Source organism: Penicillium canariense, assembly GCF_028826845.1.
Source record: "Penicillium canariense strain IBT 26290 chromosome Unknown utg000006l_segment0_segment0, whole genome shotgun sequence".
Classification (NCBI taxonomy): Eukaryota; Fungi; Ascomycota; class Eurotiomycetes; order Eurotiales; family Aspergillaceae; genus Penicillium; species Penicillium canariense.
In genome coordinates, this window is record NW_026622733.1 from 2,025,067 (window position 1) to 2,039,708 (window position 14,642).

General features: G+C 55.7%; 6 protein-coding genes across 6 annotated transcripts; 4 read left to right on the plus strand and 2 right to left on the minus strand.

Annotated features, from left to right (window-relative positions):
• Positions 1-529: 529 nt before the first annotated feature.
• On the minus strand, positions 530-1,899 carry ppmA (type 2C protein phosphatase PTC7; the record flags this gene model as incomplete). Its single annotated transcript, XM_056690821.1, has 2 exons — positions 530-787; positions 826-1,899. The coding sequence occupies 2 exons, from the start codon at positions 1,897-1,899 to the stop codon at positions 530-532; spliced, it is 1,332 nt and encodes a 443-aa protein (XP_056540586.1).
• Positions 1,900-2,432: 533 nt separating this feature from the next.
• Positions 2,433-4,215, plus strand: N7482_008698 (putative pre-mRNA splicing factor; the record flags this gene model as incomplete). The annotated part of the gene is made up of 3 exons (XM_056690822.1): positions 2,433-2,477; positions 2,647-2,680; positions 2,741-4,215. 3 exons carry the CDS (start codon positions 2,433-2,435, stop codon positions 4,213-4,215), a joined length of 1,554 nt encoding a protein of 517 aa, XP_056540587.1.
• A 353-nt stretch (positions 4,216-4,568) lies between these two features.
• N7482_008699 (J-type chaperone JAC1) lies at positions 4,569-5,417 on the plus strand (the record flags this gene model as incomplete). The annotated part of the gene is made up of 1 exon (XM_056690823.1): positions 4,569-5,417. One exon carries the CDS (start codon positions 4,569-4,571, stop codon positions 5,415-5,417), a length of 849 nt encoding a protein of 282 aa, XP_056540588.1.
• Positions 5,418-6,067: 650 nt separating this feature from the next.
• Positions 6,068-8,817, plus strand: N7482_008700 (uncharacterized protein; the record flags this gene model as incomplete). Its single annotated transcript, XM_056690824.1, has 3 exons — positions 6,068-6,418; positions 6,943-7,995; positions 8,173-8,817. The coding sequence occupies 3 exons, from the start codon at positions 6,068-6,070 to the stop codon at positions 8,815-8,817; spliced, it is 2,049 nt and encodes a 682-aa protein (XP_056540589.1).
• Positions 8,818-10,860: 2,043 nt separating this feature from the next.
• On the plus strand, positions 10,861-12,075 carry N7482_008701 (tellurite-resistance/dicarboxylate transporter family protein; the record flags this gene model as incomplete). Its single annotated transcript, XM_056690825.1, has 1 exon — positions 10,861-12,075. One exon carries the CDS (start codon positions 10,861-10,863, stop codon positions 12,073-12,075), a length of 1,215 nt encoding a protein of 404 aa, XP_056540590.1.
• A 431-nt stretch (positions 12,076-12,506) lies between these two features.
• N7482_008702 (ankyrin repeat domain-containing protein) lies at positions 12,507-14,610 on the minus strand (the record flags this gene model as incomplete). Its single annotated transcript, XM_056690826.1, has 4 exons — positions 12,507-13,306; positions 13,377-13,596; positions 13,672-14,247; positions 14,314-14,610. The coding sequence occupies 4 exons, from the start codon at positions 14,608-14,610 to the stop codon at positions 12,507-12,509; spliced, it is 1,893 nt and encodes a 630-aa protein (XP_056540591.1).
• Positions 14,611-14,642: the final 32 nt, after the last annotated feature.

A 14,642-nucleotide genomic window follows, 5' to 3' on the forward strand; every position in this document is an offset into this window, starting at 1 on the left:
CAAAGCATGCAAGTATTTGTGTGGCCTACGGCCTGTGTCTTAATTCTGAAACGGCACAGCCTCCATGATGGTTGATTTTTAGGTCAAGAGAACTTCCTGAAGGTTGGTTGCCTACGAAGGCATCTCAAATGGAATGACCTGCGTAATGCCCACTTTATGTTTCCTTGTTCATTAATAAGCTGCTGTCCAGCATTGCACAAAATCATAACCACAATTAGAAAAAGAATACAAATCACGTTGTTGCCAAAATCTATCTATTTAAGTATGGTATGGTATACCTAGACCCACTTCGCAGTGGTCTACAGTCTATCACATATATAAAGTTATCGCTCAGACCCAGGAACAAAAGAAACCCAACAAGCAAAGAGAGTGATATGGATAAAATGCCAAACTACCTAACCTCCCGTCCAAATATCAAACTAACCCCGGCGCCTCGAGATGCAGAATGGAATATGCAAGCAAAGATCTTAACGTGTCCGCGGAGATTGTGCTTGTTGTGTCCCATTTAGGTAGAAAAGGTGCAGTTTCACTAAGCGCTGTTGCCAGCGGCAAGGCTTTCGTCCACGGCCACAATGACCAGGGCGCAGATGTCGTCGACCTTGCCGCCGCGATAGTAGTCGCCCGGATAATAACGCTGGGCCTCCTTAGCAAAGGGGCCGTCACGGCGGAAGTCGACGCTGGCAACCTTGGCCTCCCCTGCGATGGATGCGGCAAGGAGGGATTGGAGGGTGAGGGTGGATCCGAGAGCTGCGTTTTCTTTTTCCTTAGGTTGGGATGTGGCCGGGTCCTTGGGGGTGGGAATGCAGGGGCCAGGCCGCCTGGGACTGTGAGCTCGGCGAGACTATCCGCGATACCGACGCCGTCGTCTTCCGTGGTTGTCCACGCGCCGGTCAGGATCATCCGGCTTGTGACGATCTTCAGGATGTCCTGGTTATTCAAATTGTCAAAAACACCGTCTGTAGCGAGCATTAATACATCGCCGTGCTGCATCTGGAGGTTTGTGACGGCGGCGTCCTTGGGGAAGTCTTCGAGGAAGGCGCCCCCGAAGACGGACGCCTGGGCGCGCATGCGTGGGGGGATAACGCTGAGTTGGTACGGCGTGTTGAAACCGTGCGTCTGTGGGACAGAGTAATGATGCACGGCGGCGAGACGGAGCAGCACCGAGCCCGAGTCGCCCAGGTTTGCTAGCTCGACCCGGCCATCTGGTAGCGCAACACCGACAGAGGCGGTACTGCCACCCGCCTTAATGGCCGGGTCATCCACGACCTGGTCATAACCTGCCTGCAGCAGCTGCTTGGGCCGTAGCTTATCCGCAGGCGAGTCCCAGGCCAGAGCCGACTGGGCCATATAGCCACACAGACCATGCGAAAAGTCCGCCGGATCGACGCGGGACTCCGTCCAGCCGCCAACACCGTCAGCAACCGCAAACGCAACAGCGTCTGCACCGCCCGCGTCTGGGTGGCCTGAAACCTGGGTGCCGATACAGCTCACAAAGAAGGCATCCTCGCCGCTGTCAGGGCGGTTGCGCCGGCGGGTAGTCGGGTTCTTGTCCTTCGAAACACCGATAACGTCCGAAACGGCCGGATCGAAATTATATGCGTTTTGGAGCGGGTGGAAGCGGCGCCCTTTACCCGACGAGGAAACGGCAACCCGATATGAGATCCGAGGCGCAGACGGCGAGGGATCGGATAACCGGCGGGGAGTCGAGTGGAAGGACCGGCGGGGTGTGTTGTTTAGGGCATATTTCCAAGAGGCCGGCGCAAAGGAGGGCTGGATGCGCGCGAAGGCGAAGAAGAGAGTGCTGGCACTGCAATGGGAAATCCTGTCGCGAACAAGGGTTTGTATTTGTAGGCTGCAGACGGAACTGCAGGCTCTACAGGAGACACTTGGCGGGACCATCGCCGGGCGGAAGATCACGACCCTGCCACGGACAAGGGCTCACAGGAGCATCGGAGGACGAAGGAAGAGGGAGAATCGTCGAAAGATGAGATTGACGTAAAAGTAAGAAAGTTGGAGAGTGGCTTGGGATTAAAAATCAAGGAGCGCAGTTGGCCGGCGGATAAGCCTCAAGCCCACGAGCTTATCGCCATTGACCGCCTGGCGTCATTGTCTTTTTGAGAAATTGCTGGGAGTTTTCGAGTGGCGGTGAATTGATGTATGGAATGGTGCATTGACTTCCAGCATATGCATCTTTCAAGATAGTCCTCAAATTCGACCAAGTAGACTGCTCTCAAGCTAGACTTCAATGTATAGTTGCTCTGTTTGATCCCCGGAAATTTTTACTCGTCCCTGCTTTATCGGTTCTGCCGCCCGCAACCTCCACCACCTCCAACTCACGCGCCCTTTTGTCCAGCTTCCACATCGTCTCCTTCCACACACCTCGCCTCTTGCTGATCTGATTGACAAGAAGCGCGAGCTTCTCCGCATCCAAGATGATGCACCCCTCGCGACAGGCCTATGTCGAGGAGGCGGCCGAGGTAAGCAATCTTTCCTCTACACGACTGCTCCTGCTGCCCAAGCCTTCTCATGGACTAGGGATTTGCAAGTCGTCGCTCCCACCAGTGGTCTCTATTCAGTCTCTTCTCTATACCAGAGAATCGAGACACGTTGACAATGGACATCCAGCTAACATGCGACACCTGCTAGGAGATGGACACAGGCATTGATCTTGCCAACATCCGTAAGTGATCTCGTCGCACACACACACACTCGTTAACCCCCACTCATCGCGAAACAACAGCCGTCGACGAAGACTATGAGATTCCAGCATCAGCAGCGGGCATCCCGTCCGAACGGGCGTCCGCCATCACAGCGCAATTCGAGCGAAAACGACGCGCAGCCGCCATGGTCGTACCAACAGACGACAACCGCGTGCGCTTACGGCTACGAGAGCTCGGCGAACCCATCACGCTGTTCGGCGAGGGTCCCGTAGACCGGCGGGACCGTCTGCGCGAACTGTTGACTGACCGAGCGGACCGACAGGGCGAGGGCGATATTGAGATGGAAGAAGGCGGGGAGGAAGAGGAGGTGGAACAGCAGGAGGAATTTTACACAGAAGGCACCGATCAGCTGTTGGAAGCCCGGAAGGCAATTGCTCGCTATTCCCTGCCGCGGGCGAAAGCACGGGTAGCGCGGCTCAAGGACGAGTCAACAATCCCGCTGCGGACACACGTCAAGCACCGCAAAGCAGTCAAAGAGAAACTTGGAGGGTTTGATCTGTACGGTTCGCAGATTGCGGGCGACCGGCCAGTCAGTATTTGCCGGTTTTCACCGGATGGGAAGACAATTGCGGCCGGGAACTGGGGCGGCGGCATCAAGCTGCTCTCTGTGCCGAATCTGGAGGAAAAGGCGAATCTCAAGGGGCACAATGACCGTGTCGGCGGACTGGCATGGTTCCCGGAATCTAACGTCTCGCCCTCAACAGTAAACCTCATTTCTGGAGGAGGCGAAGGGAATATCAACCTCTGGGCCCTCGATTCTGATAAACCACTTGCCACTCTCTCCGGGCATTCCGGGCGTGTGTGCCGCACAGAATTTCATCCGTCCGGTCGCTATGCTGCGTCGGCATCGTTCGACACGACATGGCGTCTGTGGGACGTTGAAACGACGACAGAACTGCTCCTGCAGGAGGGCCATTCACGAGAAGTCTACACCGTCTCCTTCAACAACGATGGGTCTCTCCTGGCTAGTGGTGGTCTGGACAGTATCGGGCGCATTTGGGACCTGCGGACTGGGCGCACGGTCATGATTCTCGAGGGACACGTCCGCGAAATCTACGGCATGGACTGGGGTGTGGACGGATACCGCGTGCTCTCTGGATCCGGCGACGGATGGGTTAAATGCTGGGATTTGCGCCAAGTGCGGAATATTGGCGGCATTGGTGCTCACAAGAGTGTTGTGTCGGATCTTCGCTGGTACAAGGGAGCGGAGTCGGCCTCTTTCTTGCCCTCCACCGAGGGCGCCAACGGCCAGATGGAGGTTGATGGAACCCCGGCGGGGGCTGATTCCGGGATTCAGCCTAAGAAGTCTGGTACTTTCTTCGTGTCCAGTGGCTTTGACAAGAACGTCAATATATTCAGTGCCGATGACTGGTCGTTGGTGAAGACGCTAAGTGGACACTCGGGCAATGTCCTCAGTACAGATGTCAGTGACGATGCGAAGTGGATTGCGAGCTGTGGCCACGATCGCACTGTGAAGCTCTGGGGTATTGAGTGATTTCCCCCGATATCCTACTTGGCTCCAACTTCCATGCATATCTATACGGGCTTGCTCATCTCGTCGATGTCTCTCTCAGGGTCGACATCCAACTCACCCCTGACCGATACTGCACACGCCGCTGTCTGTGCCTTGGAAGTACCTGGCCAGAGACATCGTTTACTCCCATCGTCAGCGAAAAGGAGTCTGTCGTCGTGCCCGATTACCAACTGTTAGCGACCACAATAAAACGAACTATAATGTCACGTGCAATGTGCGGGGATGACGTAAGTTGTGTAGTTTTCCGTCCATGATAGTTTATCTCCGACTCCGACGCTCGGTTCAGACTCAGTCCTCCGCCAAACCATTTCACAATGGCGTTTCGTTCTCCAAGCCTGGCGCGACACATAAGTCGCTCAGTGACCCCCCGATCTACTATCACCACATCCTCCCGGCAAGGCCTGACCAGCCCAGTCCAGCAAGACGCATGCACGCCGCGCCCACTTTGGCCGCAGCCTCTTCGGACCCAAACACTCAGCCCAGCACCCCAATCCGTCTATACAAGCTCGCGCACACCTCATCGCCGCGCAGCCTCGATCAAAACCTCGCCATCTACAGAGACAAGCGAGACCGCCCTCGTCGGCGCACCTGACATCACAAATTACTACACCATCTTCCCCAACACCCTTCCGGCAGGGCCACCACCAGCATCCCCCTTCGAAATCCCCATAGCGGATCTGCGCCGTGAATTCCTGCAACTGCAAGGCATAGTCCATCCAGACAAATTCCCCTCCGGCGCGGCCAAGCAACAGGCCGAAGCGCTCTCCGCGCGAATCAACGAAGCCTATCGCACACTCTCCGATCCTTTGCAGCGGGCACAGTACCTACTGCGCGAGTGGCACGGGATCGACGTCACCGCCGAAGACGCGTCGACGAAGCACGCGCTGGACGCGGCCACGCTGATGGAGGTGATGGAGGTGCAAGAGACGATTGAGGCGGTTGGGGCGTCCGCAGGAGCGGAGGCGGAGATCGAGGCGCTGAAGCGGGAGAATGAGATGCGGGTTGCTATTTGCGTGGGGGCGTTAGCGGGAGCGTTTGATAGGGGGGATATTGAGGGGGCGAGGGCGGAGTGTGTGAAGCTGCGCTTCTGGTATAGTGTTGGGGAGGGGTTGAGGGAGTGGGAGCCTGGGAGCACGGAGATTCGCCTGGTGCATGGGTCTTGAGCGGGATGGGGTTGATGCTTGGACTGTGGGCTATTGTCTGATCTAACTGGATGTGGGGTCTGGACATCCTTGTATTATTATGGCGGTGTTTTATGACGGGTCTTCCTTCTAGAGATTAGAAATATCCTTTCTCCTGTGCCATTTGACATGCAGCGTTTGGGATGTACTCTCGGGCGTGCGGTACCAGGTGTCGAACTATGTTCGACTTGGCACTGGAAGACGCTTTCGTCCGATGTAGCTGAGACCAATTCTCCCCAGCTCTCAATATCCTCTCGAGGGACATTGGTATGCAGTTTCATCCATGTGGGAGCATTGTATTCTGGAACATGGCACCTCTATCCAGCCAATGTACCACCACCTCCCCCCACCCCCACCCCAAAACACCACATCCTGCAATCAGACAAGATCGCCGATGTCATCACCCTACTTTCCACCAGTAGCCCAACATACGGCAGTCCGCCAAAGTCCAAAAGAAGCAACGGCCAACAGACGCGGAAAGTAGGGAAAACAGGGGGAGTTAGGGCACGGTTCCCGCCTTATCAGCAACAGGCCAACGCACCCGCGTCGCAGACCGCCACAATTACAGCATCGAGGTGCAAGGCGAGACTAACCGACTAATCGACCAACAAACTACGATCAAAGAAAAGACAATGGAGGATAAGAAAAAAACACCAAAAGTGAAGCTGTCTCGGGCCAAACGCCCAAGTTCCGGGGCGGCGGTCCAAAGTGGTTCCGCCCAGCCAGTGAGGCCCGCAGTTGGGAGGCAGGCGTGGGATCGGGCACGAATGGAGTCGCGCGTCACCGTCTCGCACCAATTGAGCCCGTTCGCCTGGCGATCGGATGGGCCCTCGCTGCACAGGGACTCGGTGGGTCTATCAACTGCCGCAGCAGCAGGATGCACGGTGATGGAAACGAGCATGACTGACCTGGACTGGCGCAGAGGTTGCGACAAAGCGAGTACTGCTACGAAGATGGACAACTGGCCTTGTCCTGGGCCGTTGGTGAGACCCTAGTGGCCCAGCAAAGGTATCAAGTAGACTTTGGGTATTTGGGTACTGGAGACACAGCATCGGACAGCTCCTAGCTGATCCGAACCGGTCTGCTGGCGAGGCGCTGGCGTGGATGGTTCCCCCTCCCCCTCTCTCTACACCCATCAGGGCTGCACACGTAGCCAAGTAACGGGACCGTCTGGGCCACTTGCTGTGCCCGAGGAGGTGTGGTACCTACCTTGGTGTCTTGGTGGGCCCAAGGCTCGTAGACTCCCGTGAGGGTATTCGGTATTAAATCAGTCGCAAAGCACGGCCGGTGTCGTCGGAGATGCAGGGGGTATAATTCACCTTTCCCAGCCCACCGAAGCTATACCGTACCCAGGACCGTATAGATCGCACAGCAGCAGAGTAGCAGCAGCAGCAGCAGCAGCAGCTCCCATGGACTCCCGCGATTATAGTAGGTGTGTGCCGCGCTGTTGAGCCCTCACTCCCCCGACCCCAATTCGAATCCTGGCCGTGGAACTGCACTGACACAGGCGAGCGCCCGCCGGCAAAACAGTATCATTCATTCGCCGTCATTTACGTTCCTCGTCGGGCCAAAGCATACCAAGTTAACGATCCAGTCGGGACTCGCCCAGCATGTCTCGAAGCCGCTGCATAACCTCATGAACAACGGGCACACCCGGGAATCGAAGCATCGAATCGCTGTTCTCGAGGACGAAGATGTCGAGACCTTCGTCGCCTTCTGCGAGTATGCGTATACCGGTGACTATAACGTGCCCCAGCGGCCTGTGCTCCGGGATGAGCGCGAGCGCCGGGCAGGCGTGGTAGAGAGCGCGCCGAGTTCGGGTACTTCCTGGCGAGGGACGTATCGTTCAGATTCGATCTCGTCTGCTGTGCCACCGCCGGCTCCGTCGCCCCCGCCTGAGAGGAGTGAGACTGATAGTCAGACCGCCAGGCCGGAGCCAACGCCAATTGAGGAAGTGTCTGCTGAGGCGGAGGCGGAGGCGGAGGCGGAGGCGGAGGCGGAGACTGGACCTGAACCGGAAGTAGAAACACAAGCAGAAGCAGACGCAGAACCCGAGGTCCAGGAACCGGCACAAACAGATGAAAGGCGCGTGCCGGAGGGAGCGCACGAGGATATTGACGCTGCTGAGCGGCCAGATACACCAGTCTGGCCTCAGCATCAGGATCTCGAAGCAGGCTCAGCAGAAGCCAACGAAGCGGTTGACGATGAAGCGGAACCAGCCGAAACAGCTGATGACTGGTCACCCCGGGGAGTCACTTCCAGATCCAAGAAGAACAAAAAGAAGGAGAAGAAGAAAAGAAGACAAGGGCAACAGCTGCAGCTTGAGGAGGAATCCCAGCCTCCGGCAAGCCTGACGCCGCCATCAACGCCCCCTCCACAGACCCTGGAGGTGCAACCCGATCCCGCATCGGAGGAAACCACAGAGGAGCCTGCAGCCTCGCGATTGCCCTCGCCCGAACCGCTGTCCTCGCCCTCGGCAGCCCCCGAAGAAAGCAGCTCAGGATGGTCCCAACCAGCCGAACACCACGCCTCAGAATTCACTGGCCCCTCCTCGGCCTCGGTTTGGGACGAAGAACCAGAACCAGAAACGGAACAAGTACCAGAACCAGAAACGGAACAAGTACCAGAACAAGAACTAGAGCAAGAGCAAGAACAAGAGCCAGAGCCAGAACCAGAACCAGAACCAGAACCAGCCGACACACATTCGATATCAGACAACCAACACATCCCGCCCAAGCCAATCATCGACATGTCCTTCGCCAAACAACAGTCCGACTCCACACCTCGCACACCAGGCCTCAGCCTGTGGGACGATTTCACCGCGCTCCAATACAACGATGACCCATCCGCCACAGCCAAACCCACCCCGAACAATCCCTCCCAGCCCGAGCTCCCGTACCTCACCTTCCACGCCAAAGTATACGTCTTCGCCACGCGGTACCTCATCCCGGCCCTGGCACAGCTCTGCCTGCGCAAGTTGCATAGGGACCTGGTGTACCTCCCGCTGGGCGACAGCTCCGCCGATCCGCACGACTCTCCTGGAACTCCGGCGCCCACGGGCCCGGGATCAGCCGCGCTGGCCATGGTTCTCGACGTGCTGCGCTACACATACACCAAGACCACACGCCTCGAGCCGATCAACCCGACGTCCGCGACGCAGCTTCGTGAAAACGAGCTGCGGCGGCTGGTGGTGCACTATGCGGCATGCCGGCTGAAGGAATTGGCGCAGTATCATGTCGCCGGTGACAGTGGGAGTGCCACGCCGGCCGTGAGGCCGGTAGATGCCAGTGCGAGGGACCGGGTGGAGAGGACGGCCAGTCTGCGGGCACTGTTGGACAAGACACCCGAGTTGGCGAGTGATCTTGTTTATCGCATGATGTAAGTGGGACTGGTGATGCGCCGAGGTGGAGGCAGGCAGGAAGAAAACGGAATCTTGCTCGGAACTGGGTCTTGTCCATGCACTGCTACCCTGGGGTTTGGGCGAGACCCGCTGTTTCTTTTCTGAATTTCCCGACTTCTTGAATTCTGTTGATTATTGGGTGTGGGCTGCTGCAATCATGTCGCACCATGTTGTCAGTTGCGGCGCAGAGACAGTTTCATTTGTGCTTGGAATTTTCTTGGCAGCATTGTGTTTGATGTAGCTGTAGTTATTCCGAGGGTCGAGCATAGGTCGAGAATTTGTGAACGCGGCTGACAGACCAGGGCCTGTTGCACACGTCCATGCATAAATTGTGTATAAGTGTATCATCATTGAATCTGATAGAAATTGCCCCTCGCCGTGCAGATGCCCTGTGTAAGCCAAGTCCGTCCCTAACTCCGTGAGCCCAGCATGGCCGGGTCTGGGCACGTGTGGCAATGAGAGCAGCACTGCCCAAAAATAAGCATGAAACGCATCCAGGGTGATCAACAGCAGTCTTGGCGAGACCCATGCTTGGCGAGAATCCCTGATCAATAGTGCAGGTAGTGCAGAGGTTGGCGAAGAGGCTGTGAAGATAAGCGCAGGAACTCAGGGGCCGCGCAATTTCCGCCGTGGGATCTATCGATTCTATCAACTCTATCCTCGGCCAACCGACCAACCACACGGGACCTGCTTCGACCTCTTCCAAATCCCCCGACTGATCAGTGTTGCCTCGAGACGGTTTTCTGTCGTCTCCCCTATTTCCCCCCTCTTGACCTCGCTTCCTCACTGCCCCCAAAAAGCTTGGCAGCGGACCGTCCGTCCAGGATGCCGTCGATCATCGGTCTTGGCATGGCCGGCACGTTGCACTGTCCGCGCCATCCCGGAAGAAATGCGGAATAGTGCAGTGACGCCAGCTTGCACGGCCTCCGGGCTTGGGACTCGGCGCAGGAGGTGTTAATGATTCGGCCCGAGCAACGGCCCTGCCTACATCGGAGTCACTTCGACGGTGTACACAGCACTACTGAAGACTACCCACTGACATCACTTGCAACACACCATGTGAATATTCGCACGTCAGAGTCCTCTGTTCTTGGCCCTAGCTCTAGCCCTAGCCCATCCTTACCCCTCAGGGGCCCATTGACGATTCACGGGCCCGAACCGAGCCACGCTGGCCCGCCGCAGGAAACACTTCACTTCTTGGCGGGCTCTGATGCACGCGTTTCCGGCCCAGGCATCGAAGTTTTTTTATACTCACAAAGCCCCTAAGCACCCCCCCCCCCAACGCCCATCGCCCCCCTAATCCTCCGCCTCCGCGCAGAACGATAGTGGGTCGCCGCACTGACTACTCCAAAGTATAGACTCGATCCACCCCTGCGCCCCCTGGCGGCATGAACGCGCCGAGCACAAAGGCCCGGGACGATCTCTACTCCATTACCTTTGGGTTGGATGGATCCTGATAACATGGGCGTGTCTGGTAGGTCCGTTTTGGCGAGCATGTATCCACGACTCCGTACTTGGGCTCCAGGAGACACAATGCGCCAGGGTAGCTACAAGTGCGTGTTGCTGGCTGGGCTTCCGGAGGTCTTGGTGTTTTCTTGGCCGTGGATCTCGCCTTGCCAGGATTTGTGGCGATGTTGCGTAGATGATGAATCCGGGGCGGCTGGTTTGCTCATGTGTTTTGCCATCCAGAGGTTTAAAGCCTGGACCTTTCTCCCCGGGGGGATATTTATCAGTATTCCATTCATTACATTTCAATTAATCCAATACCCCTGTCTCTTCTCTCTTCCAGTTATCATTCCAGTCAATTCATATTTGCCGGGGCTCTTGCTTGCTTGGCCTTTGTTGATATCTGTATCTTTCTTCTTCGTCGACTTTGCCAAGCTGATATTGAAGTTCTCCCCTTATTTCTAACTCTGCTTGGATGCTATATTGAAGTCCATCCACTCCACTCCACTCCACTCGTTCAATTGCTATACAGCATCTTGCAATTCATACAACCAGATCAACATCAAGATCTCCGTCATAATGTCCGCCCTCTCCAGCCCAGGTCTCCTGGGTACAGAAAGCTACGAGCTTCCACCGCACTCGTCACACTCCGACGCGCCCATCCTCGACATGGAAAAGCCCTTCAAGCCCTACAAACTCTCCTTCACCCAACGCCTCCGCCACTTCACCTGGGCCTGGTACACCCTGACGATGAGCACAGGTGGGCTGGCGCTGCTAATCGCCAACCAGCCCAACAAATTCACTGGCCTCTACGAAATCGGCTTGACAGTCTACATCATCAACCTCGTCCTCTTCGCACTAGTCTGCTCGCTCATGGTCGCCCGCTTCATCCTCCACGGCAACCTCATCGAGTCCCTCGCCCACGACCGCGAAGGCCTCTTCTTCCCAACCTTCTGGCTCTCCATCGCAACCATGATCACCGGCCTAGAGAAGTACTTCGGCGACGACCCAGCAGCCGCCTTCTCCAAAACCCTAGAAGTACTTTTCTGGGCCTACTGCGTGTGCACCTTTGCCGTCGCCGTTCTCCAATACTCCTACCTCTTCGCCTCCATCCCCTACAAGCTGCAAACCATGATGCCATCCTGGGTTCTCCCCGCCTTCCCAATCATGCTCAGCGGCACCATCGCCTCCGTCATCGCCGAGCGCCAGCCGGACGGCTCCGCCATCCCCATCGTCACAGCCGGCATGACCTTCCAAGGCCTCGGCTTCTGCCTCAGCTTCATGATGTACTCGCACTACATCGGCCGCCTCATGGAATCCGGCCTGCCAAACCGCGAGCACCGGCCGGGCATGTTCATCTGCGTCGGCCCACCCGCCTTCACCGCGCTAGCCCTCATCGGAATGGCGCGCGGGCTGCCCGAAACCTTCTCCGTGATGGGCAGCGAGGACAGCGCGGCCGATGGACGAATGCTGGAGATTCTGGCGCTGGCGGCGGGCGCCTTTCTGTGGGCGCTGAGTCTATGGTTTTTCTGTGTGGCGCTGATTGCCGTGCTGCGGGCGCCACCGACGGCGTTCCATCTTAGTTGGTGGGCGATGGTGTTCCCCAATACGGGATTTACGATCGCGACGATTGTGCTGGGGAATGCATTTGAGAGTGCTGCTATTCGGGGCGTTGGCTCGGCGCTCTCGATTTGCATTGTGGCTATGTGGTTGTTTGTCCTTGTGAATCATGTTCTGGCTGTTGTGAGGCAGGATATCATGTTCCCAGGCAAAGATGAGGATGTCTCTGAATAAGAAGAAGAAGAAGAAAAGAGAAAGAGAGGGCATCGTCCTGTCTTCTGTCGAGTCGATAGACTGTTTTTTGGGTTTCGTCATCGCCTTATTGGGCCATCTGGAGCGCGTCTTGCTCGCTGATTTCCTTGGTTACGTTTGCTTTACTTTTGTCTTGTCCTATCCTTTCAGCCCATCTCATTATCTCTCATGGCGCACTGGTGTCTGGTCTCCCGTGTTTAAAGGTTTGGATATATTGGCATGTTTTCGGCGTTGGTGCATCTGTGGGAATCATTCGACCCTCCATCTCGGGTTTGCGCATACATATACACATTTTCTAGAATTTGAATAGACAAAAGGTCTCACCAGCTGTAACAGACTTTGTATTTGTTTTTCTCTAGTTCTACTCCCAGCCACCATGAAAGGGGTAGCAATTTTCATTCCTCTCAGCCCAGCTAGGGTGTTGGCATGTCTTGATATCTCTTTCGCCAATAGAAACGGCGTAAGAGGGGTATTATGTCGTCGGGTTCACCGAGTTCTGCCAGCCTCTCTGCCTGGACCAGCCTGCATTGCAATTTCTCAAGTGGGATATTCTGCCGATCCAGACTTTTCAGCATAACACTCACCAAAGTCTTGTACCCCTCACCCGCTGCCTCTTCTAAGGGGCTTCTGCTGACGTTTCCACAAACTCGGAGAGGGTAGGCCCCTCGATCCAATAAGAGCTGGACGAGGTTTGCGTTCTTGTACAAAACAAAATGAATTAGAGGGGACTTAGACCCCACTTCGACTTCAACACCATGTGCCATAAGTATGTCCAGAGTAGCAGCCACAGCACACCAGTCTTCGCTTGGAGAACCCACCCAAGTTATCCAGTCGTTGTTGTTGACTGTGATCAAGTTGCCGACTAATCCCCTCTCGAATAGTAATGTCAGTGATGCCGTATCCGATCGAGATAGTATAACGCGCAGTGCCTTCCGAACTTCACGGCTCCCAGGCTCGACCGGATAGTCACTCTCAAGAAGATATTCTATCATCGAGGTCCCACCAAGAGCGGCCGCCACAAGAAATGACAAAGGAGAAGAGCCCTCTGTGCACAGAGGCTCCTTGAATGCCATTCTTCGTGCCAAGATATCCACCGTGGCTTGACTTCCAGTCCTTAGTGCCCTCACGAAAACTGATTCATCGAAGTCCGCATTGATTCCAGGGTCCGCTCCACGGTCGAGCAATAACTGAAATATTTCCGGTGTTTCAACAGCTTTCAAAAAAGACCGGCGAGTTGTTCCGGGTGCGATGATTCGGATTTGCCCCGTAGTCCAAGAGCGTACTGACAATCTGCTTGTGGGAGCCCTGAATTGCTAAGAGGAGCGCAGTCGATTCCTTCTCGAGCAACATTTTGTTGCCGCATGAATGCGTGTAGTTGAGTAGCAGGTCCACGACGCCGTGATGACCGCGACGGGCTGCCAGATATAATGGCGACGGTTCATCCACCCAATGATTCTCCCCTTCCAGGTGCATTACTTCGATACTCCAGGCAAAATTCTTATCCTAAGTAAAATCCGCTGAGCAGCCTCGCGCGAGCAAGGTTTTGATCAAATCTGACCAGCCGCATGCAGCGCTCACTAGGAATAACTGCTTATGGTCATCATCATCAGGCTTCCCGCGTGCGATAAACCCCTCAAGATCCATAGATTTCTGAAGGGTTTCGACCACTGCGTAGTGCTCACTTTGTGCAGCCATAATCAAAGGATCTAGAGGAGAGTCTTGAGGAGAGTCTTCCATAGTGGGCGTCGGAGTCATCCCATATTCTAAGAGAAGTTCGACTATCTCCAAGTGACCTTCCTCAGCTGCCGCCTTAAGCGAAGCACTAGGCATTTGACGAGACTCGATTTCAAGGTTCGTCTCCAGTAAAAACCGAACAACTCCGCAATGACCTCCATCGGCCGCGCTAGCAATGATATTCGATCGGTACCAGTCCTCGATATGAACATCGCAGCCGAGGGAAACGAGGAGCTTCACAACCGAGAGATGGCCTTGTTTCGCTGCCCTTGAAAGGGGTGAGATACAACGCCCACCAACTTGTGCATAACGGATATCAGGAGAAGCCCCAGAAGAAAGCAAGAGCCGAATGACATTTTCATGGCCGCGACCAGCCGCCAGTATCATTGGGCAGCCTGAATCAACGCGCTCTGACTCATACTGTGGGGATTTAAGCCAGCCTTCCGTTGAATTTGGATCGATTCCCTGGTCCAACAACTGACGTACAATAGCGTCATGTCCGTAAATGCAAGCCAGCGCCATTGGGACCCACTCTTCGTAGTGAACGGCATTGGGAGAAGCTCCAGCCTCTAGTGCATACCGCGCAGTTGCTTCATAGCTATGTTTTGCAGCCCACTCGAGAGCGCAGGCGTGGGAGTAGCGCACGTTGAATTTGTAGAGGGAGCGATTAAGGAGCCAAAAGAATCGTCTGCATGTTGGGACGAGCGCGTTGATGCAATATTCATCATCAAGGCATTCGGCTATCCATGCCACGAGCTCATTTGGCAAATCCAATATCTGCATTTCGCGTGGAGAGTGAGAAACAGAACCGGCGC